General features: G+C 44.5%; 1 protein-coding gene across 5 annotated transcripts in view; it reads right to left on the bottom strand.

Annotated features, from left to right (window-relative positions):
* The window catches only part of LOC147879714 (uncharacterized), a 90167-nt gene that overhangs the window by 34028 nt on the left and 31499 nt on the right, over positions 1 to 24640 (bottom strand). For all 5 annotated transcript variants that reach the window (XM_087371852.1, XM_087371853.1, XM_087371854.1 and 2 more), the window contains exons 20-25: positions 8819 to 8910; positions 8612 to 8714; positions 7435 to 7499; positions 7204 to 7309; positions 6723 to 6869; positions 6492 to 6572 (exon numbers count right to left, since the gene is read on the bottom strand). In XM_087371852.1, coding sequence (XP_087227978.1) covers positions 6492 to 6572; positions 6723 to 6869; positions 7204 to 7309; positions 7435 to 7499; positions 8612 to 8714; positions 8819 to 8910 — 594 coding nt within the window. The remainder of the gene's footprint in view (positions 1 to 6491; positions 6573 to 6722; positions 6870 to 7203; positions 7310 to 7434; positions 7500 to 8611; positions 8715 to 8818; positions 8911 to 24640) is intronic.

Raw genomic sequence — 24640 nt, 5'->3', positions numbered from 1 at the left:
ATGCATAAACACTTCTGATTTTGCCTTGAGACCATAAACCCAAGTGTAGTTGGTAAAGTCATCTATGAATGTAACAAAATAGAGATAACCCCCAAAAGCAAGTGTCCTCATGGGACCGTAGACATCACTGTGAATAAGCTGCAATTTTCTTGTAGCTTTCACTGCACCATCCTTCTTGAAGGGAAGCCTATGCATTTTGCCAAGAATGCAACCTTCACATGCATGAGGAGGAGGGGACTCCAAAGGAGGTAATGCATCAACCATATCATGCCTCTGAAGTGTCATTAAGCTGCCATAGCTCATGTGCCCATACTTGGGATGCCACAACTCCGCATTGTGCATTGCAACAGTGGGAGTGCTAACTGATAGTGCAAGATGGGATCTTTTTTCATATAAATCAAGCTGAAAAAAGACCCCGATACAAAGTGCCAGACAATCTCAAAGCATATTCATTTTCTTTGTCTCTGACTGCACACTTGTCATCATCAACAACAACCTAAAATCCTCCTCGATTGAGTGAGGACACTGAAAGCAAATTCTTCTTTATACCTAGCACATAGAGTACATCTGATATTCTGAAATCTGTGCCATCAGTGGATGTGAGAATAATGTCTCCCACTCCACACATTGAATGAGAAGAATTATTTGCACAAGTTACCTTCTTCTTGGTGGGTGAAGAATGCAAATTTACAAACACATTTTCTTGGAAGTGATGTGCTTTGAAGCACCACTATCAAAATACCATGTATTTAGTGTCTCATCAACACTGAAAGAGCATTCATCCTTTGAAGGATCGTAACTGCAAGTCAAAAAAGCATATGGGTCATCATCATTAGTGGCTGTAGTATCTGAACTACCAAAAAACTGAAGTGCAAGTCAAAAAGGCATAGTGCTCTTCAACCAAGTTGGCTGCAACATCTCCTCTATCATGGCAATGTGGACCTGATGCATCTGATACAGCCATACTAGAATCCCTTTTCTTTTCTTTGGCTATGCGCTTCTTGCACTCTCCAATATAATGACCTGGCTTTTTGCAGTAATGACAGATGCCCTTTTTTTTCTGCTTGTTTGTATCACCCTGTGCCTTATAAGAAGGCTGTCCAAAATCAGCTTTATGCTGATGTGTGGGCTGATGGGCATGTGGCTTATGCTGCCCTTTACCGTTGGGCTTGAACTTAGAGAGCATAGTGTGCTCGCCAGCCCGGGTTGCCATATTTTTGTGTGTTTGTTCCTCCTGCAACAGAAGTCCTACCAACTCGTGAAAGGAGAGAGGATTGCTGCCCTCACAAATTCAGTGAGGTGTGGAAACCAAGATAGGACTCAGGAAGAGAGTTCAGAGTGGTGGAGATCATCTCTGAATCTGGATCATCAATGTTCAGCAATTGTTCCCTGAGATCCTGAAGCTTCGTGAGGTGAGAATTCATGGAATCTCCCTCCCCCATATGTCTATGGGAAAGTTCTCGCTTCAGAAAGGAAACTCTAGCGTCGTTTCTTGCTACAAACATACTCTCCAGTATTACCCAAGCTGCCATAGATGTCTTGCATGAACGAATATGAGGTATAATCAACCTCTTGACAAAAAGAGAGATTACTGAAAGAGCTTGTGCATCTCTACAGTCCCATCTTTTCTGCTCTGATGTGGGAGCTCCTGGAGCGGCTGCTCCAATTACCTGTGCTGTATTTGTACCTCCACCCCTGCCTCCAGCTGTAGTAGTGACAGGTATAGGCGTTGTATCTGGTCTTTCTTCATCTCCATTGATGATAATCCCAAAGATTTCTGCCAACTAAGATATTTCGAACCATGAAACTCCACAAGGAGTAGCTGGTGCCATCCAACTTATCCTCCTGTGTGAGAACCCCGAACACCTCATTTGAGTTGTTATGTGCCATTTTTGCCAGATAAACTCAGAAATACAGCAAACTGAACAAGTAAAATCCCTTCCTGGGATGAAAGATGCACAAGCAAATTCTGCAAAGAAAAATATGCCCACAGTGACAAATACTGTCACAACCTGTCAAAGGCTCAAAATGCACCACAATGCTCTGCTCAATGCCCAAAAATCTGCAAATAGAATCTGCAGGAGGTGGCAAAAGTCTGCAATTTGACTCGTATTGAGTCCAAAACTGTCTGCAAACTTCCAAAATGCTCTTATACCTGCAAAATTGCAACCCAAATGCAAAAGCCCCAATTTCTTGTGGGAAATTGCATACAAAAGAGGGCAAATGGTCTGAAAGCCCCAAATGTTGCACAAATTGCACTCTGCCTGCAAAAGCCCCAAATTTCACTGCAAAATTGCAGTGTGATTGCAAAAGCCCCAAATTTTTGCAAGAAATTGCAACTCAAAAAAGGGGCAAATCGACTGAAAGCCCCAATTTGCAATTTATCTACAAAAAGAACCAAATTCCACTACCAATGTGCGCAAATGAGCACACCCTCAATCCCAAAATGCACCTGCTTGAATCCACAGCCAAACAATGGCTCACTGCACAAATGCCTGACAAAGAAAATCTGCTCTGAAACAAAAACTGCTAGAACAAAACTGTAGGAATCAACAAAAACAAATGTATCCGGTACGGACAGCAACGACACTACTGACAGTCCGTACAATTGTACGGGCTGCTGTTGTACGGAGGTATGGCTCCCTGCTCTACGGGTGTACGGTTGCTGCTGCTGTTGTACGGAGGCACATGCTGGTTGTGTTGTACGGATGTACGGCTGGCTGACGCGGGGCTGTACGGCTCTGTACGACGGTCTGCTATCAGTTGTACGACGGTCGTACAGCAAAGGTACAATGCAAGTACTTGGTTGTCGGGGGTACAACGTCCGATGGTAGCTGTTTAGAAGACAGCACATGTACGGCGCCGTACTGCAGTGTACTGACTGCTCATGGGAGCAGTGTACAATATGGCGACAGCGCTACTCTGCAGTACAGACGATGGCGCTTGTACGGACGGGAGCTGAGAGCAGATTGGCACTGGTACGGCGGTGCAGGAGCTGTACGGGGTGTACGACAAGTGTACGGGCTGTACGGAATCAGCCCATACAGATTGTACGGATGGACTGTACGGACGACGAGCAGGAAGAGCAGGGAGCAGGGTAGCTTGCAGGCTAGGAAGCAAAGAGCAGGGAGCAGGGAGCTTGCAGGCTAGGAAGCAAAGAGCAGGATCTTGCTGCTCTGATACCAAATATTAGAAATCAAGAGAGTGAGAAAGCAGGAAGCAAGAGAGCTGAACGTAATGTTTGCAATAGAAGAAGTGTCTATTACAAGAAGTGGGATGGGTTTTGTCTAAGTGACAAAACCTTATCCTTCACTAACCGTAGTTAGTGAGCTAACTGTGGTTAGGGGAAAGAACCTCTAAATGAGGGAAAAGTGCCCCTAACCTACTTATTACATTACATTGGTCACTGCTGAATTATAACAATAATTCTAACAAGCTGCTGCCAGCGTAGCCGACGGAGAGGAGCTTGATGAGATGAGAGCATCATGGATCAGCAATAGGAGTGCCCACTACGATGTGGCTAGACGAGGGACACACACTCCACGTGCGACACAGAGAGAGCCTAGAGTACGCACGATCAAGGTCCGATCTATCTCATCCCTTCTCAAAGGCGACCGCCAGAGACGAGGCATCACCCTTGACGTAGCACACTGGATCCAGAGATTGAGGAGACCACGCCCTCCCCTACGTCATGAGACAGCTCGACAGACAGATATACGAGAGCTTCTCATATCTCATCAGAGTGCCACCAAGTTACCTGGATATATGGAACCTGAGCATGTACTAGGAGTGCTAGCCCTGAGCGCCTGACACGCTTCTATTACTTTGCTACTCTAGTATTTTGTTCACTAGCTGAGCATGTTAGCGTTTTTAGCTTTTGCTTTCAATTTTCAGCCTTTAGTTCTCAGCAAGGGTCTTAGTAAACCCTTTGCTTCAGCCCCCAGTGGCTTGTATGAGGTACTTCTTGGATTCACATTTTGTCTCATAGGCCCACGAGGCCTCTTGCAGAAGTTAATATATCTTTCTTTCTTCTCTCTCTCTCTCTCCCTCTTGCAGACGTTAATATATCTTTCTTTCTTCTCTCTCTCTCTCTCTCTCTCTCTCTCTCTCTCTCTCTCTCTCTCTCATGTAGGAATGAAAGAAAGAATTTACAGAATGAATGAATTATTTAAAACATAAAAACTAAATGAACCCCTTACACTTAAGTACCGCTTCCTACAAAGATGCAAAATTACATTCCTAACTTAGAAAGCACGTGCATACTCAATCAAACTCTCTTTTGAAACTAAGCGAAAAAAAGGGCTATTCAGCTCCCCGCTTTTTGTTCTCAACTTATGTTCACTCATTCTAAACATGCCTAAGGCCGATACATCATAGATAAAAGACTTCATATCTAAGATTGTGCATACTTTTCTCATTATTTTTCTTGGAGTACACGTCTTGTGTATTAGTAAAGTGATCAAATTACTACATTGAGTGATAAAAGACTCCTCCGTTGTACAAAGGCGGGAAAATCTATGGAATTGGGAAGTGAGCCATTACAAAGTGTAAACCACTATATTAAGGTTGTTCACGTTTATCATATACAACCTGTAATCCTAAGGTATATAGGGAAATTCTAAGATCTAAGAAAACACAAGAATCCCCTCTTGAAGTGCAGTTCAGTTCACAAGAGTCACGAGGATAGATTCCTTCTCCAAAAGCACAAGCGTTTTTGTACATAAATTATTGAAAGTCAGGAAATGCGTTGTACATAAATGCTTTGAAAAGATAGCTGATACACACCACACAAATTTATCGCAATATCAGCAGGTCGCAACAAGGACAAAAACTTCACAAGTTGAAATTTGTGTATCCACTAATACAGCAAGAACATGTATCTAGGTTAATATAGGAACATGCCCAAACTATCCTCTCAAAACACAACAAAAAGTGTGATTTCAATCTCATGGCAGTCACTCATAAGGTTCAAAACCATAACTCTATCACATTGCAACGACTAGCTACTACGACATCCCCACCAACGTAATCAACACCACCAACGGTGTGTGTACACCATAGTATAGACAAATGCTTTCAAAATTCACACATACCCACACCCATACAAACTCGAGCATCCATTTAACCGAAAGTATTCAAATTAAGTTTCAGTCAGCACTCCGAGGAGAACGGCTGCGACAAAGGCCAGAACTAAAGCAAAAGCTAATGTTCTCTTCAATGGCCAACCCTTGGAGACTAGATGAAGGTCCCCTACAAGGCAGGTGATTACCTATCCAAAAGCACGTTGAGAGCATCAAAGATTCCACAATAAGAAGAAATGATTTGGCACCATCTTGCAAATTGTTTACCAGATGTGGACCCTTTGGTTTGCTAGAGGTGACTTCAACAGCTTGGAGTTCAAGGAGGACAAGCTGGAAGGGTCTGTATTTCCTGTTGTGCCTTCTGTCGAAAGAGGCAGGTGGGAGCTGTTCATATTTGCCTTCAATGGGCAGATGCTTGGCGAGAGGTTAAATTCACTGGGACCTTGAGAGGCCTACGGTTTTCCTTTCATCAGAGCCGTCATGATGGGTTCTAGCATTTCCTAGCTCTGCTGGTGATGCTACAGGCTCCTTCTCTTCAGTTTAAATCCCCATAATATGCTCATGTATTGAAAGTTCAGACCTATATACACTTGTCCATCTCTTTAAGTTAGTATTTATTAAAGTGTTGAAATCCTTCAGCCCAATGAATCAGTTGCAAATGCTGTAACTCCACACACTTACAAGGTGATAGGAGTCTAGGGTTGATTTGTATCTCCCATCGTTTATACAAATTCCCTTTATGGATGGGGACCCCGTGTTGTCCCATCTACCCTATGTATAATTAAAATGTTGAAATCCTTCAGCCCAATGAATCAGTTGCAAATGCTATTACTCCACACACTTACAAAGTGATAGGAGTCTAGGGTTGCTTTGTATCTCCCATCGTTTATACAAATTCCCTTTATGGATGGGGACCCCGTGTTGTCCCATCAACCCTATGTATTGTGCGTTGAGTCCACTCTAAGGAAGATTGTACATGTGTTTCCAATTGTATGTTTTGAAGTTGTCAAGTATACACAAGCATGGTTATGGTTTAATGGATGGCTCATGCACAGTAATGGTATCGACATGGGATTTAGGACTTCAGGTACTTTAGATTGATCATTGATGTGGCCACTGCTGAGTGGATCACAACAGGACCATCTCATAACCCAGATTGATCTCTGGGAAACATTATATATCAAGTAAGAAAGTGCAAATTTGGGTTTTTAGTAGAATATAGGAAGTAGAACATGTCCAGCAAAAAGTGCAGAATTAATCTATAATATGCTTAAGATCATAAATGTGAAAGCCCACTCAATTGACACCCCAAAGTGCAGGAGGGTATTGACATAGAGAGTCTATGAGAACAAAAGATCCACATGAGTGACTCACACCAAACGGTTTTTTCTAAAAGGTGATAGCCCTTACCATAAACTCTAGTGCTTCGATGCATAAGTATTGATCTTCTGGATCTAGCCCTGATTCGTCATCATCTGGGAAAGACCGCTTCTGCAAGCATAAAATGGTATCATGTAATGAAGAAATCCATGAATTTACTCATTTCTTATTTTAAAAGAAATCAGTACACAGTTGCATACACAACAGAGCTGGTTGTTGACTTGCTGAACATAAATTTCAAAACAGCAAAAAAACCTGTACCTTTGCAGACCGTCCACCCGTCCTCCTTAGCACAGAAGCAACTGGAGATGGACTTCCCATTGCTGATAGCTGCCCAACAGCAGCAGCCCAAGTCATCCGTCGAAATGCACCAATGACTGATGCCATGTCGACAGACTCCAGTTCCTCCTTTATTATATATATGCACACAACATAAAACAAAACATGGGTGATTTTCCAAATGTGTAAGAGGGACATCAATCAACATACATTCCATAATACAGGATGAATGGAATGACAAAGGAAATCAATATTAAATTCTTCAAATCTTTCAGTTCAAAAGCGTCAACTTATTACGATCACACTTCCTCGTGGGATTATAGATGCAATGTCTGTGGGATGTATAAGCAGTAAGCCAAGAAAATTTGGGGGGATCATGATTAAAATCTTCCCAAAACAACAACAGAACACCCTGATCAACAATGCTTTACATTAAGGCCCAGTACTACAACCGCTTCAATACCTTTGTCCCATTTATTTGCAATGCTTTCTTACTATCCTGCATGGAGACCTCACTATCACCAGACACTCCATCACAAATTTCATCGGCTTCTATGTTTCCATCGTCTCTGTATTGATAAGACAAACATATGATACAATGCACAACATTGGGGAAATTTAGTCAGCCATCCTTATAGAGTATGGACCATATATTCACAGAAGGAGAATAATCAGGACAAGTTTTGCAATGTACCTCACAGTACATGTAACTTCACTAACAGCCACATTTACGTCTTCATATGCAATCTTCTCTGAGAGCTACACCACATGAAATAGCATTTGTCAGATATTGAAGGACCACATTCTGAAGAGAAGAACGACACACAAATAACCATATACTGTTCCCACAAAACCAATCAAAAACCATTGAAGCATCACAGCGAGCAATCATCTCTAATTACACATGCGTTTGGAGTTCCACAAAAGGTTTCATCCAGCTGCCACCCCTCCATGCACACCCCCCCCCCCAAAAAAAACATGAAAAGAAAAAAGGAAATCCCAAAAACAGCAAAGCAGCATGATAGCGAACCGTCTCAGCTAATACTGCCCCCAAAAGCGCACACAGGCGTGCGCTCACACACACACCCCTGTTACGTCACCAGCAAACAGGGCTAGCCACCGCTAACCCTGGGCTTCCGCTACGGTGCAGGTCAGAACCAAAATTTGGAATCCAGATATAGCTGTGGGTCAAGGATAGTGAGAGTTACATGCACCAAGACCTTGTTAGGACAAGGTGTCCATTTTGCACCTTTGGTAATCCTAATGTGTGAAATCAGCAGTATAGAACACGAGCTCAGTGGACAAGACACTCCACCCTGCTATCGGATGTCAATTCAAATTCCACTCTCATGCTTCGCAGTTAATGGGGCAGCTGGTGATCCCTAGTCAATGTCACATACTACTAGTGGTCATTTACAGGGATGCCTCCACTTAAAGCATGTGCTTGAGCTTGCAGGTTAGATTGTAGGATACCGATCCACTTTTATAGCCTGCAGCCAGCAGCTGCACTCACAACCAACCAGTCAGATCCAACGGAAGGCCAACTTAAAGATAACCTGTCCCATGTTCTTTTGCGAGGGAGCTGTCGTATATGAGCAATGTTCAAGCTGAGTTGGCCATTTTTGCAAGAGTGATGTGAAGAATTGATAGCGATGTAACGATATTTCCAGGGGTATTACAAAATAAGTAAACCTTTTCTATGGTTATAACTCTCGACACTAGAGGCAGATTCACACCACTCTTAGTTTATACTAGAAGACTTTGAAAGACCAAGCTAAAAGCTACAAACATGGTGATACTAGTGTGATAGCGCAACGATTCCATAGAGCAGAAGGTAAAGAAAAAAGAGCATAAACTAGGTGTTGCCTTACCAAAAATTTAAGGAGGCGTAGACTGCTAGCATAACATCCACGGCGTGTTTGATTGTCGACTCCCTCAGGCAGAGCCCCAGGCTCCAAAACTGCCAATAGATGCCTGAGAGAAAACAGCAATAATGTCGATAAGATTGTCCTTGTATGCCTGCCATTGTGCATTTTTCCTAAACAGGGTGGTGAAATCAAACTCGCATGAAAACTTACTGGAAGCCAGCAGCTTGCAGAAAGGATTTACGGAACTTCAATGTCTGGGCGTCAACTGGGCGATTAACTGGGACAACTAAGCCATCGAGAACCTACATCATGCCCTTAGTTTGTGATCAAATAACTCATAACATCAACCAATTCATAAGATTCGTCAATTCCAAAACAAAACAAAAAAAACAAAAAAGACATGGATCTCTAAATTCGATTTTTTCCCCCTAGACATTAGATCCAACAACATATCAAAAACACTCCCCCACAAGTAATCACCACTAAGAAATAAATTCTCCTTGAAAATGAACAAATCATGTAAACAACTTAACATCCATAAGACACAATGACAAGCCCCATATAATTTTTGGGTGCAATAACATCATATGACACTTGTTCTTCATAGATATATCATCCTCCAAGGAGCTCATGAAAATTCACAAACAAATTAAGCCACTTCCATTTCGACAAAGAGAAGGAATCTTTTGTCGTCCACACATTGAATGTAGTCCATGGTTATTTTTTCCCAAAACCTACATGATAAAGGCAGCCCCCAATGTCCACATCATTGGTAAAATTACAACACAATGGTGAGCGGCTCTTCTCTATGAGTAAGAGACTAATTGGCACTTGTAAGTGTCAATTAAGTACATAAACTGACCTAAAAAGATTGTATGATATAAATATGCTCATGCAAATAGCATGATGCCATTGCTCAGTAGCTCCATAAAAGCCAATGGAGGGAAGCCAATGCTAGATAAGAGAAAGACAATAGTCCCTTTGCTATAGACTGTATGGGACCATTGAATAAGTCACACAATCCCTCCCTTACGTTTAGCTTATGGTAACCTTGCTACACATGGGGTCGGACCTCTAGATAAGCCGAATCATCACCCCCTCCGTTCAACTTCATTGGCGAATCTTGAATCCCCAACAAAAACTAAAGAATGAGAAACATATGCATGCCCACTTTAAGTCTATGGAATCGATACATGCAATGAATTCGAAGGAGGAAAGTGGTCCTTCAAACCACTTGAATTCTAGGAAGTCAACATAAGCAATAATACACCATCCAAGGTTTCCTTGATGAATAACGTCTCTTTAAGCGCACAAAGTATGACCCCTTACACGTGTGCGACGGAGGGGCTTCAGTTGACAAATGGGAAATTCCAATACTCGACAATAGACCTCAGAGCGAAAGCTCAAAGCTCAACTCATATATACCTTTGTAAGACTAGAATAAGTCCAATCATACAAATTTAGATTTTTTGTTGTTCTAAAGACCAAAAATCTACACAAAAAATAAAAGAGAAGAAAATAGAGGTAAACAAAAACTTTTATGAAAAACAAAAGGAAGACATACTTAGCAAGCAAAGCAACACTTATGTCGTCATCAGTGCCCAATCAAAGCTCAACTCATAGTTTAAAATCACCCATCTTGATTATAAATTATCACAATTACACATAGAACCTTCAACATGTTGGGGTAAAGGCACATTGCCACCCCTTTATTAAAGATAAGACATCTATGACTGTCTTAAGACAGTCATAGGATAAAACCTAATCCTAATAAAACTAATGAGTTTGTGGTGTGGCTCATCACTTCACACCCGCACATTTGGAGTTCTCTCTCTTTCTCACTCTCTCCCTCTTGCTCTTCTTCCCCCCTCAGGCCCTTCAACTGGTATCAGAGCCACCTTTCCCTTCTACCCTTGCCTACCCACCCCCCTCGACCTCTACCTAGCCAGCAATCAGCAACGTCCGTACGGGCGCGGGCATCGAGCGTGGGCACGGATCAGATCAGGGCGCAGGGCGGCAGCGCATCGAGCAGGCAGGGCAACGGCGCATCGCGCAGGGCAGGGCGGCGCAGCAACGCGCCACTTAGCAGGGGGCAGCGCATCGCGCAGGAGCAACCGCAGGCTCCCTTCGCGCGCCGTACATCTGTACGGCCGTACATCCGTACATTGGTCGTACGTCCGTACATCCGTACGGACGGCCCTGTGCCGTACAGTACAGACTACCATACTGTACGCTGATAGGCCCTTCAACTGAGCAGGGAGCTGCTTCCGATTTTTGCAGCAGGGAGGTTTTTTTTTTTGGGATTTGTGTCAGAGGAAACTTTTCTCCTTGGATCTGGCTTTTGCACAGGTACAACAAGTACAAAAGTACAACAGGTACATTTTTGTTTGGGGAAGAAAGAGAGGAGAAAGAGCACTCTGCTCTTCATTCCTCTTGATTCAGGATCATCTTTCAGTTCACAGAACTGTGTTTTCTTGAAAGTACAGCAAGTACCTTCATTTACCTCGTGCTTGAGGAAAAGAGAACCACAGAGTGTGGTTGATTGCACAGTTATTTTGTTCTGGGAAGGTAATGCCTTGATTTTGCAAGAGGACATATGCTTTTACTGGGTTTAAATCTCAGTTTACAGGTGAGCAGATCATAGGGCTTTTGCCCGGCAGGTGATGCTTTGTATGCCTTGAGGCAGTGTGGTGCCAGAGAGCACATATTTGTCTTGATTTCCGCAGTGTCGAGGTGACATTTTCTTGCAGGTCACATTTCTTGTGCAACACTCAAAGAACCTCAGTTGAGCGACGCTTGGCCAGGGCGCATCGAGTTTACTCGGTCCCTAACTGTCCATCGTTGACAGTGCTCAAAAGGTTCCTCATTGAGTGTTTGTACGTTGGGATCTGTGTATGTCATTTTTACACAGGACAGTATATGCATTACACTGTTGGTTGATTTTGTCAGAGAGACCTTCATATTGCATACTACCTCAGTGTTGAGGTGTTTTTCACTTGGTTCAGGTGTCAGATCAAGGGGCTTTTGCCCAGATTTTGTTTGATAGCACTTGGGTCACCGACAGAGATCTTCAGATGCATTTTATCCCCTTGGCAGAAGGGTGATTGCTTGGGATTTATCCCATTTTCTGTTGCAGGTTTTGTAACAGGCTGGAGTATAATTTTTTTTTGGGTGTTTGCCAAGTGGTTTATGCATATTAACTCAGTGCAATACCTCATCTGAGGTGGGAGAAGTGATCAGTACAGCCAGTACAGCAGTGTTTACAGCAGTGTTTGTGCTTTGTCAGCTGATTATGCACTGTTAAGCACTTGTTGAGCAGCTGCAGCAGTCTGAAATTACTGTTTTTATGCCTCTTTGAGCACGGTACAGTTTATGTCTGAAATTACTGTTTTTATGCCTCTTTGCAGGGTCATTTACTGTTTTTGCTGCAGATTTTCCTGACAGTAAAAAACAGCACTATTGTGAGTGCTCCTGGCTCTTGATAGAGCAGGTTTTTTTTTCTGAGAAATCAGAATTTTTATTCAGTCTTTTTACTTCCAGTGAGTCAGATACTTTCCTTATCTGATATGGCATCAGGGGGAAGTGATTCTTCAATTCTGAACATAAAGAAACTGAAAGGAGCACACAATTATGCATTATGGGCAGAACAGTGCTTGAATGTACTTCTATTAAAGAAGATTTCTAAGCCCATAAGGGTGAAGGGTGTCAAGCCATCTGACATGGCAGCTGATGACTGGGAAGAGCTTGATTTGTCCGCAAGGGCAGCTATCATGCTCACTATTTCTGACACTCTTGTGTTCAATGTTCAGGCTGAAAAGACCTCTTATGGTCTATGGCAAAGGCTAGAAGAATTGTATGCCCAAAAGAGCTCAGCCAGTAAGGTTTATTGGTTGAAGAAGTTGGTTGATCTTCGCATGAAGGAAGGTACAGCTATGACCTCACACTTGAGTGAGTTCAATGCCATCTTTACACAGCTGATTGCACAGGGATTGAATCTTGATGAGGAGTTCAAGGCTACTTTCTTGCTGTGTACCCTCCTTGAGAGTTGGGACACTTTCAAGACCACCCTGTCAAATTCGAATGTCACTCTTATTTATGCTGATGTAGAGAGCTCTCTCCTTATGGAGGAAATGAGCAGGAAGAATAATGCGAGCAGCAAGTCTTCAAATGCCTTGCAGGTACAGGATAGAGGCAGGACTCGGCAGAAGGGGAGATCTGCTAGTAAGTCCAAATCCCGAAGTCAGTCCCATGGCAAAAAGGATATTGAATGCTTTTATTGTGGCAAGAAGGGACATGTGAAGTCTAAGTGCTTCAAGTTCATACGGGATCAGAAAGCCAAGAAGGCTGAAACAAAAGATGTAGGAAATGCAAGCAAAGGCAAAGGCAAGGCCAAGGCAGATGACTTGGATGCAGTGAATGTTGCAACAGAGGACAGTGACAGTGACATACATGATGTTTTATGCTCTTCTGCTGTAATAGCACATGCTTTGGTTATTGATGGCCATGACATGCACACCTGGCTCTTGGATTCAGGTGCTTCTTTTCATGTTACTCCTCATAGGGAGTGGTTTACTTCCTACACAGGTACTCATGGAGGTGTTCATCTTGGGATCAACTATGCATGTCAGATTGCAGGGATTGGCAGTATACAGATAGTATTTCCTGATGGACGCATATTCATGCTTGATGGTGTCCGCCATGTGCCGCAAATCAAGAAAAATCTGATTAGCACTGGCTTATTGGATGACAGTGGTTACCACACCACATTTGGGGATTCCAAATGGGTGATTACTGATGGCCAGGCTGTAGTGGCTGAGGGTTTTAAGAGTGATACCTTGTACCCTCTTTATGTTTCCAGTGTAGGTAATCATGTTGTTGCCATAACCGAGCTACCAAAGGTTTCATTGTGGCATAGCCGGTTAGGACACATGTCTGTTAAAGGAATGCAAGAACTGTCACGTTTGGGTTATCTGCTGTCTCTTTCTTTTTCAGATTTGCCTACTTGTGATCATTGCATATTTGGCAAGCATTCTGTGACTCCTCATAAGAGGAGAACTCCCCAGAATAGAGCACCACTTAATCTAGTGCACACTGATTTGTGTGAGATGCCACAGTTATCACTAGGGGGTGCAAAATATTTTATTACTTTCATTGAAGATGCCACACGCAAAGTGTGGGTCTATTTCTTGAAGCATAAGGGCGATGCCTTAGATGCTTTCAAGAAGTTTGTCGCTCAGGTTGAGAATCGGACAGGTCGCAGGCTGAAATGCCTCAAATCCGATAATGGGGGTGAGTATGTGTCACATGCTTTTGTGCAGTTTTGCCAAGCTAAGGGCATCAAACAGGAACTCACAGCTCCTCATAATGCATCTCAAAATGGTGCAAGTGAGCGGATGAATCGAACTATTCAGGAGAAGGTTCGATGTATGTTGTCTTATGCTGCATTACCCCATGGCTTTTGGGCAGAAGCCGTGCAAACAGCAGTTCACATTATTAACAGGTCGCCAAACAAGGCTTTGGAGTTGAAAGTGCCAGAGGAGGTGTGGTCTGGCAAGCCACCTTCATATAAGCACTTACGTGTATTTGGCTGCGAGTACTTTGCTCATGTACGCAAAGAACTGCGCACCAAACTGGATCCAAAGTCTATTAGATGCATCTTTATGGGTTACGGTGACGAAGGTGAAATGGGGTACAGGTTATGGGATCCCGTTAAACGGAAGATTATACGCAGCAATGATGTCATCTTTAAAGAGGATAGTGTACACAAGGAACCCGTGCAACCTGTGGAATACAGGAGGGTTATTTATGATGATGTTGGACAGCAAAGAATGCCCATTTACATGCAGCAGCAGGCTGCTGCAGATAACCCTGTTCAAGAGGGTATACAGGCTGAAAATCAGCCAGATAATTTTGCCAATGATGCACCACTGGATATGCCAGCAGATGGAGCTGTAGCACAGCCAGATATGGTGGTACAGCCACCTGTCATGCATGAAGAACAGGCTGGACAGCAGCCTAATCCGGAACATTTTGTTAGGAGGAGCACCCGTGTACAACGGCCTCCTGCCAGGTTTGTTCCAGGAGCCAATAATGTGGCTGATTTTATCATGCTGACAGATTGTGGTGAGCCTTCCAGCTTCAAGGAAGCTATGGGAAGAACAGAGAAAAAGAAGTGGGAGAAAGCCATGCAGTCAGAAATGGACTCCCTACTTCAGAATGATACATGGGACTTGGTGCAGTTACCTGCAGGCACAAAGGTTTTGCCATGCAAGTGGGTTTACAAAGTCAAAGTGGATTCAAATGCTTTACCTAGGTATAAGGCCAGATTGGTTGCCAAGGGATTTAAGCAGGAGAAGGGCATTGACTTTGATGAGATTTTTTCCCCTGTAGTCAAGATGACTACTTTGAGAGCAGTGTTAGCTCTTGTTGCTCATGACGACATGGATTTATGTCAGATGGATGTGAAGACAGCCTTTCTTCACGGAGATCTCCATGATGAGATCTATATGAGTCAGCCAGAGGGATATGCTGTTAAAGGGAAAGAGCAGCTTGTGTGTAAGCTCAAGAGGAGCTTGTATGGACTCAAGCAGGCGCCAAGAGAATGGTACAAAAAGTTTGATGCCTTCATGCAGTCCCAAGGGTATCATAGGTGTGAGACCGATCATTGCTTGTACACCAAACGGGCAAAGGATGGCAGTTTGATGCTACTCATTCTATATGTGGATGACATGCTTATTGCCAGTAAATCTCAGCATGAGATTAGTGCTTTGAAGAAACAACTGCATAAGTCTTTTGACATGAAAGACTTGGGTGATGCAAATCATATTCTTGGCATGCGGATTACTCGTGACAGGTCCAAGGGACTTTTGTTTCTGTCACAGAAAGAGTACATTGACAAAGTACTGCAGCGCTTTAAAATGGAGGCGGGGAAGTCTATTAGTACCCCGTTGCCTCCACATTTAAAACTCAGCAGTAAGGACAGCCCCAGATCAGATGATGATAAGGCTGAAATGGCCAAGGTTCCGTATGCATCTGCAGTTGGATCTTTGATGTATGCCATGGTTGCCACTCGTCCGGATATTGCTTTTGCGGTGGGAGTCATCAGCAGGTATATGGCAAATCCAGGCAAGAGGCACTGGGAAGCAGTGAAAGGTGTCTTGAGGTATCTCAAGGGTACCAAAGACTTGTGCATATGCTATGGTAGGCAGGATGCATTGGTGCACGGTTTTACAGATTCAGACTATGCAGGGAATGCAGATAACCGGAAGTCTACTACCGGTTATATTTTCACATTTGCAGGAGGTGCTATATCATGGGTGTCTCGGTTGCAGAAATGCATTGCACTGTCAACTACTGAAGCTGAATATGTTGCAGCCACTGAGGCTTGCAAGGAAGCAATATGGCTTACTCGGCTGGTGGGAGACTTGGGCATTACAGGAGTTATGCCAGTTTTGCATTGTGATAGTCAGAGTGCTATCATGTTGGCAAAGAATCCGGTCTTTCATCAGAAGACCAAGCACATAGATGTGAAATATCATTTCATAAGGGAGGTACTGGAAGACAAGTGACTTGAGCTTGTGAAGGTGCATATTGATGATAATCCTGCAGATTTGCTCACTAAGAGCTTGCCTACTGAGCGGTTTGCACATTGCCGCCACATCATGGGATTAGGATGAGACCATTCTTATTTTATGGTCTTGTATACAGTAACTGTATATTGCTGTAATTTTTATTCTTTTCTCCCCTTTAGGCACATTGGCCTTTAGGTGGGAGGTTGTTGGGGTAAAGGCACATTGCCACCCCTTTATTAAAGATAAGACATCTATGACTGTCTTAAGACAGTCATAGGATAAAACCTAATCCTAATAAAACTAATGAGTTTGTGGTGTGGCTCATCACTTCACACCCGCACATTTGGAGTTCTCTCTCTTTCTCACTCTCTCCCTCTTGCTCTTCTTCCCCCCTCAGGCCCTTCACAACACTACTTGCAAGGAAAGAAGAGAAATGGAACTTCCTTGTTTCAGTTCTCATAAGAGAAATATGCATGCTCAAGTGTATTGCTAGTTGCAAGATCTTCGCAAACTTCGAGATCACACATGACCTACCAATATCCAAAGTTTGTTGCCCCATGCAGTTGAAATGCTTAAGCTTATTAGTTTTAAAACAAGTATATATCGACCATTTCACAAGGAATTTTCAAAGTTGGCTTAATAATTGAAATCCCCAAAAAAAATTGTAGCCTGGGCAACTAAGATTAAACACACTAAAGAGTAAAGTTTCGAGGTTAAACTGCCCTCTTAATGACAAAAGTAAAAAGTGTAAAAGCATTCAAGCAAAGATTCAAAAAAAAAAAGAATAACAAAATTGCATGGCTCTATGAAAAAAAAAACAAAAACAAATCTGCATGGCACAAGTATGACCTAGGAGAGTTAACACGTATGCAAAAACACCAAGATGTTCAGAATGTGTTCCTAAACCAGTCAGAAGAATGGGAACTTGTAGGCCAAACTTAACCAAATACACAATCATATAGACTTTTAACAATTCTTGTGAGCCCAGTAAGGATGGTGAGACAATGCCTCTCTTAATAGATACCCCTTCACAAGGCTTAGTACAAAGACAAGAACCAACACTTGGCATTTCTTGAAGGCCATGGAAGTCTTGTTTGGATTCAAAAGTAAAAACCTTTTTCCGTCTCCAGCAAACAAATTCATAGGCACTAACAAAAGAAAGCATGCATGCAATTAAAAACATCCATTATACAACATTTAATAATATCCACCCATGTGTACCGCACTACATGCACATGCAAGTGCTTCAAGGGTGCATGCATGCCTAAAATACAAGTGCAAGCATGAGCACGGGCGTGAGTGCGACCACGGAGTTAACAGTGCATGCATGCTTGTGAAAGAGAGAGACAAAGAGGGAGGAGCCCAAGGGGAGGGAGAGAGAGAAGGAGAAGGGGAGGAAGGGGAGAGGGAAGGGGAGGAAGACAGAATGCAAAAAATGCAAAATGGTAGTACTACTAAGTATAACATAGTCATGTCTGTGGTCGACTACATATCAATCTCATCATCATCATCATCAGGACATCAGGGTGGATGAGGCAATGGAGGCATGAAATCGGCGATAGAGTGATGTTAGCTGCTTACAAGTGTGGCCTTGTGACATCTCCTGGTCATAGCTTTGTACCTAACAAAGGCTCCAGTAACCCCTGTCGGCCAAGCACCAACTCTGAACATAGAGGAGATATCCCCAAGTGTAATATGTGTGTTAACCCTCTGTCTAAGCTGTGGCTCTGGGTCACGATCATGTCGAGGCCTTGTATCGTGAGGGTCCATGTGATCTCGCAAGAAGAACTCTGTGATAGAGCTCTGAGAGGGATCTGCCAAATAAGAAATCTGCTCATGTCTTCATGATCGAAGTAATCTCTCGCGGTGCCTGACTGCCTCATGAATGAAAGCCGCCAAGCATCTCCGGCTTGGATAGGAGAGGAATCAGGACAAAACCCCAAAGCTATTTCTGAAGAGGCAATAGAAACGAGCTCGGATCTCATAGTAAACAGAACACCTGAAGATGAAGTGATCCTCCATCTCAACCTCATGAATGTCACATAATGTGCATATGCGCCTCTCCCTGGGCAAGCCCTCTGCTCTGCCGCTCTAGATACCAAGTCTATGTGAAGAGACCCGAAACAGCCCTATAGAGATCCTTAGTGAGTGGGATAAGTGGATCTATGTGTACCCTGGTGGGTCAATGAAACCCTCCTCTGTGATGCAAGCAGTGATCCCTATAAAAGCTGAGCTTCACTGGAAGATCGCACGGTCCCAATCAGGTACGGAATGTGTGTAGCTGTAAGAGATCCTCACGGATGACCTGGTTGACCTCGTGTGACAGGAGGGGAGAAAACGGAGCGTCCGTACTGCACTGGAAGGAAGGGAGTGTATCCATGTGGAGCCACAATCGCTCAAACCATCTCTCTATGCTTGCATACCAGCATCTCTGGTAACCTCCTGCTGAAAGTGCCATAGAGGAGGACAATGCTAGCCATGGTAGTCTGCTACGTCCAGAAGTGAGATCCCCGTACTCCCTAACTCGATACAAATACGTGATGACCTGAAATGCTGCATCTAGCTATAATGGGGATGACCCAAACTCAGCCTGAATGATTTGGTGAGGAATGGATGGCTTACAGCAAATCATCCACGATAGCATGAGAGAGAGAGAGAGAGAGAGAGAGAGAGAGAGAGAGAGATGATGATGATGAAGACGACGACAATGATGATTGTGATGATGAGCAGTTTTAACGTCATGGCACAAAGCAAGGACCTTAAGAAAACCATCTCTGCATGAAAGAGAGAGAGAGAGAGAGATGTATTAATGTCTTCGGGAGGCCTCACGGGCCTATGAGACACAATACAATCGCTGAAAAACTCATACAAGCCAATGTGGGCTGAAGCAAGGGGTTCGCTAAGACCCCTACAGAGTGCTAAGAAAACACAAAGACAATCATAACTTAAAACTAATACGGATAGGAAACGCAGAAACTCAAAAGGCATATCCAGATGCCATGGTGACTCTCCTATGAGATCGAAGGACGTCTTGGAGAGCTATGTATGTCGCGCCGTCTCTCACAATGGGGAGGGCTATCTCCTAGACTTCTGTATTTGGCATGCCATGTCAAGAGTGACCCCTCGACTCTAACGCTCACATCGAAGAAAGGCTATGATAGGCTAGACCTCTATGGTGCGTGGTCTAACAACTCTTTGCCCCTCCGCTCTATGCCGTCTCCTCCTCTCGGTCCACTCTGCCCTCATATCATCTATCTCCTCCTCCTCCACTCCGCTGCGCCCCGGAGCTAGACCCAAAGGTTAAAAAAAATGTGACATGTCGTTGGGCTGCAGCATATCTCTAGCTCAGGTAACACTATCGGCACATGCTCTCTAATCTATCTCAGAAGAGTCTCTCTACATCAAATAAAGACCGAAGCATACCTGGTCCTGTAATTGGATCAGGCGAGATCATGATCCAAACCCAAGTCCCTCCTGATATAAGTGGTACCGCCCTTGAATCTCATAATATACTGAGCATACCTCTGTCTCCACCTCCCCCAGTGTGCAAAGTCTACATATCTGCTGCTCTCGGTACGCCGCTAGCTCTACCTACATCTATCTCCAACGGATGGGACGAGACTCTCATCAGTCCAATGGCAATTCTCAGTGCATGTAAGATGCGTCTATCCTCCAGGTACGAGATGATCAATCCATGACGCTCTGGAAATTGTCGCGATAGAGCTAGATCTTGGTGGTTAACTCCTGGTCCCCCAACACTGTGCCGTGTAAATCTAACCGTATGATACAATTGCTCATCTCGTAGAATCAGGGAGGATGGGACATCCAGACTGTACTGCAAGGGTGAGAGTCAATCCATCTAGACACCCTGGCTATCAAACCATACTGCTTCATCGACATAGTTTCACCTACCGAGGTGAGTCCGTAGAGATTGTACAATCGTACACATACCTCAAAGCAGTTTTCTTGGGTTCAGGCTTTAGGATGGTGCACATAGCCAGAGCATGACTCACATGTGGCCAGGGAGCTGTAGCTCGACTAGAGCGACAAGTTCTTTCAGGCACATTTCAGGACCCCCACATGAAGGGATGGCTCTTTGATACACTCGTGAGACTGATAGCCATGTATGCAACCCCTTTCTGACCTTTTGGCGACAAACTGAAAGACCTCCAAAAGTCGACGAGACAAGTATACTTTCTGCTTCCTTGACCTCACCTCCTCAATGATGGCTCGTAGAGTGAAGTTGTAATCTAGAGCAGAGTGTTGTCCTCTGAATCCATCTTGCCCATGTGTCTTTGTGAAGTTACTCATCTCTCTCTCCAACACTGATCCATATATGTTGGCCAGTGTGTGGCCAATCATGAGTGCGGTAATTCTTGATATCCATGGGATCTCCTAACTTGTGTACTAGGACAATAGTGGTAATGCTCCAAATGGAGGGAAATCCGAGACAAAAGACCTGGTTGAACAATTGTGCTAGGGACTGGAGCCATGACTTCCATCCCATGTGCAAAGTGCTAAATCTGTAGTCCTTCATGATACTGAGCTCGTTTGTTATGAAGCCAACGTAGTGCAGCCTACACATAAAGAGTGCAAGTGGTAGACCTGGGGATGGAAGACATATCAGGTGGGTCTAATCTGGGGCATGATACAATAATGTCACGTATGTGTGCCATATGCATAGATCTGTGATAGGAATCGGTGGTTTCCCCTCAGTCAAAAACCCCCATGCACTCATAGGGTCGCCTCCTCAAAAAGAGTGAATTACCTCGATCTACCTGCGTGAAAGAAAGAAAGAAAGAAAGAAAGTTTATTAAAGTCTTCGGAAGACCGATGGCTCTATGAGACTGAAAATCCTGATACAACGAGCTGTGGTAGTGGAGCTACTAAACAAGCATCCATACCAATGCAAAATGCAAAATGCAAAAAATACAAAAATGCAGAATGGCAGTACTAAGTCCTAAGTACAACATAGTCATGTCGATGGTCGACTATATATCAATCTCAGCATCATCATCAATATCATCATCATCCCCAGCAACAGCAAGATATCAGGATGGATGAGGCAGTGGAGGCATGAAGTCGGCAATAGAGTGTTGTCAGCCACTCAGAGGTGCGGTCCTGGCACGTCTCCTGGTCGTAGCTCTACGTCTAACCAGGGCTACTGTGACCCCCGTCGGTCGGGCTCCGACTCTAAACAAGGAGGGGATGTCTCCAAGTGTGATCTGTGTGTCGACCCTCTGTCTGAGCTGTCGGGTCACGGGCTCCGGGTCATGGTCATGTCGAGGCCTCGTCTCGTTGGGGTCCATGTGATCTAGCTAAAACAACTCCGTGATAGAGCTCTCAGAGGGATCAACCGAGGAAGAAGTATGCTCATGTCTCCATGCTCGGAGTATCCTCTCGCAGTGTCTAAGTGCCTCATGAATGAAACCTGCCAAAAACCGTTGGTCTGGGTAGGAGAGGAAATGGGCTAAAATCCCATAACTATCTCTGAAGAGACAGTGGAAACGTCCTCGGATCTCATAGTACACAGGACACCTGAAGATGAAATGCTCCTCTGTCTCAACCTCTTGTTTGTCACATAGTGTGCATATGCGTCGCTCCCTGGGTAGTTGCTCTGCTCTGCTGCTCTCGATGCGAAGTCTATGTGAAGAGACCCGAAACTGCCCAAGAGAGATTCTCATCGAGTGGGGTAGGTGAATCTATGTGTATCCAGGTGGGTCAATGAAACCCTCCGCTGTGATATGTAAGAAGTGATCTCTGTAGAAGCTAAGCTTCATTGGGAGTTCACTCGGTTCCAACCAGGTCCGAAAAGTGTGTAGCTGTAGTAGATCCTCACGGATAACCTGGTTGACCTCGTGTGATAAGAGGGGAAAGAACGGAGCATCCATGCTATATTGGAAGGGAGGTAGTCTATCCATGTGGAGCCCAGTCGCTCAAACCATCTCTCTGTACGTGCATACCAGCACTTCTGATCTCCTCCTGCTGCAAGTGCCATAGAAGAGGATAGAGCTATCCATGGTAGCCTGCTACGCCCCAAGGTATAATCCCCATATTCCCTAACTCAGTACAGATATGTGATGACCTGAAATGCAGCATCTAGCTGTAAAGGGGGTGACCCAAACTCAGCCTGAATGATCTGGTGAGGAACGGATGACTTACCACGAATCATCCGTGATAGCATGAGAACCTGTAGCCGCTCCACACGAGCCCACTCTGTATCCGACAAGTCCGACTCCCAACAAGGGCTTCCGTACATCCCCGTTGGGGCGAGCCAAGGAGTCAAAAAGCAACCCCTTGATGCGTGGATCCTGAAAGTGTGAGCGGAAGCACTGCCTCTCTAGCCTGGCCAATGAGGCATACCCTCTACTCAAGCGTGCCTGCGTCGCGGGTCTCATAGTGAAGCTCGGTCCAGAGAAGATAACCCCAAGATAAGTGTATGATAAACTATCTCAACAGATGACCCCGCAAATGTGAACTGCTCCTGACGCATGATGGCTCGAGATGTATTGAAGATCATGACCTTGGTTTTATCCAAGTTGACCTTTAAATCATGAGACTCACAAAAGGACTGTAGTGCGTCTAGGTGTCTCTGAAGCCCCTCTGCTGAGAAAAACAAGAGAGCCACGTCATCTGCAAGAGCAAAATTTGAATCAACGTGCCCGCAAGAGAGCAACCTACACCCCCTATGTCTGCATCGCTGTCTCAAGCTCGTCAATGTAGAGACCAAACAAGATAGGCGACAAAGAACACCCTTGTTTACCCCGATGGTACTCATGATCTCGTCTGTCCACCCGGATCCTGCCCGAAACTCTCTCGTAAAGTGCCATGACAGCCCAAATGATCTCCTGGTCATAACCCAAGTCCTGTAGGCGCCGTATGAGGCAGACTCTCGGGACCGTGTCAAATGCCTTGCGAAAATCCACAAAGCAACAATAAACCCTCTGTTTACGTAACCTCGCCTCCTCGATGATACATCTAAGCGTCAGAATGTGGTCCATGGTTCCATGATCACACCGGAATCCGGCCTGTCCTGCTGCTTTGAGTCCTCGACACTCTGCAAATCTACTAACCTCGGAGTCAAGTATTGATGCATAAATCTTGGACATGACATGTCCAATCATAATGGTCCTGTAGTTCTCGGGCTCATGGGATCCCCTACCTTGTGGATGGGTGAGATAGTGTTAATGGTCCAAGTGTGTGGAAATCCCAAACAAACCGCTTCATTAAAAAGCTTTGCTAAGATCGAGGCTAGGAGGTTAATCCCATATGCAATGAGCAATGAACTCAGTGCATAGTCCCTCATGATCCTTCGCTCGGCCATTATGAAGTTTCATTACAGCATCCTTTACCCCTCCTCTAGTGAAGAGGGTGCAAGATGTGGGACGAGGCACATGTGAGAGGCTAGGGACTGGCTGATTTGGGATGTCATAAAGTGTGCATGCATAATCAAACCAGATCTGGGTGTCAGTGAGTGGCGGAGGGGACCATCCTTCTAGAAATCTCCGCCAAAAGTCCTTAGAGTTGTTACTAAACAAAATGTTCAGTAGCTCCTCGTTTTGACGAACGAAGTCTAGTTTCTTCCTCCGTACCAGTCTACGGTATTCACATAGCGTATTTGGTGCGCTCGAAAGACTGTTTTTGGTTTCGAATCTGAGTAGAGAGATGCCCATCTCTTACGTCATGTCAAGCGCCTTGAGATCCGTTGTGTCTCCGAGATCTCATCAAGTGGTGTCCCAAGGCCTGCTCCTGTACGAGGTGGGATCTCAACTCTCAACACTCATCATCATACCATGGGTTTTGTGCATCTTCTCGTGCTATAGAGCGGGTCGTGGGAAATGATCATCAGTGATGGCCACATCCTGAACTAGTAAGGCAAGTGTATCTGAGGCATGAGTGAGGTATGTATCATCTCCAAAGGGGGCGCTAGCTCGTAGGACAGGTGGCTCATGTTACATGTATACCGCAGGAAGAGCATGGTCAAAGTGTACTCAGATCTGGATGGGGACAGAGGGATCGCGTCCTATGTCTGGCAGTGCAGTCAAGATACTGAAAAAAATAATGTATGGTCGATGCCACGTGGAACTATGAAATCATGTACCCACATCACAAAAAAGGTAGTCCACTGTCCTACTGCCTCCCACATGTAGAAAGCACATAAGCCCTCTAGATAACGGCAATCTGTTAAGGCCATTACATATAATCAAGTCAAGTATGGCTCCCATCTCGAGTAGAAGTCTCCAATATCCTATCGCATGTGCATCCTCTGAAGATCTCGCTATCCTGAGATCAGTTGGGTCCATCTCTGGTACTCTGAGAGGGTCCGACTCTAGTGGCCTAGTGCTCAATGCCAAGCGGGGGGGCTGGAAGAGCCCTTCCGTCCTGCTTCATGTGGCGTAGGGGGCTGAGAGCCACACGACCTATTGGTGCCCTGCTCAGTACCCAGGGGCCGCTCGATGAT

This window comes from Dipteris shenzhenensis, chromosome 33, assembly GCF_047967505.1.
Source record: "Dipteris shenzhenensis isolate YYH24624 ecotype China chromosome 33, Dip_SZ_1.0, whole genome shotgun sequence".
NCBI classification, from domain to species: Eukaryota; Viridiplantae; Streptophyta; class Polypodiopsida; order Gleicheniales; family Dipteridaceae; genus Dipteris; species Dipteris shenzhenensis.
The sequence above is the reverse complement of the archived record's forward strand: the minus strand, read 5'-3'. Positions and strand labels throughout refer to the sequence as shown.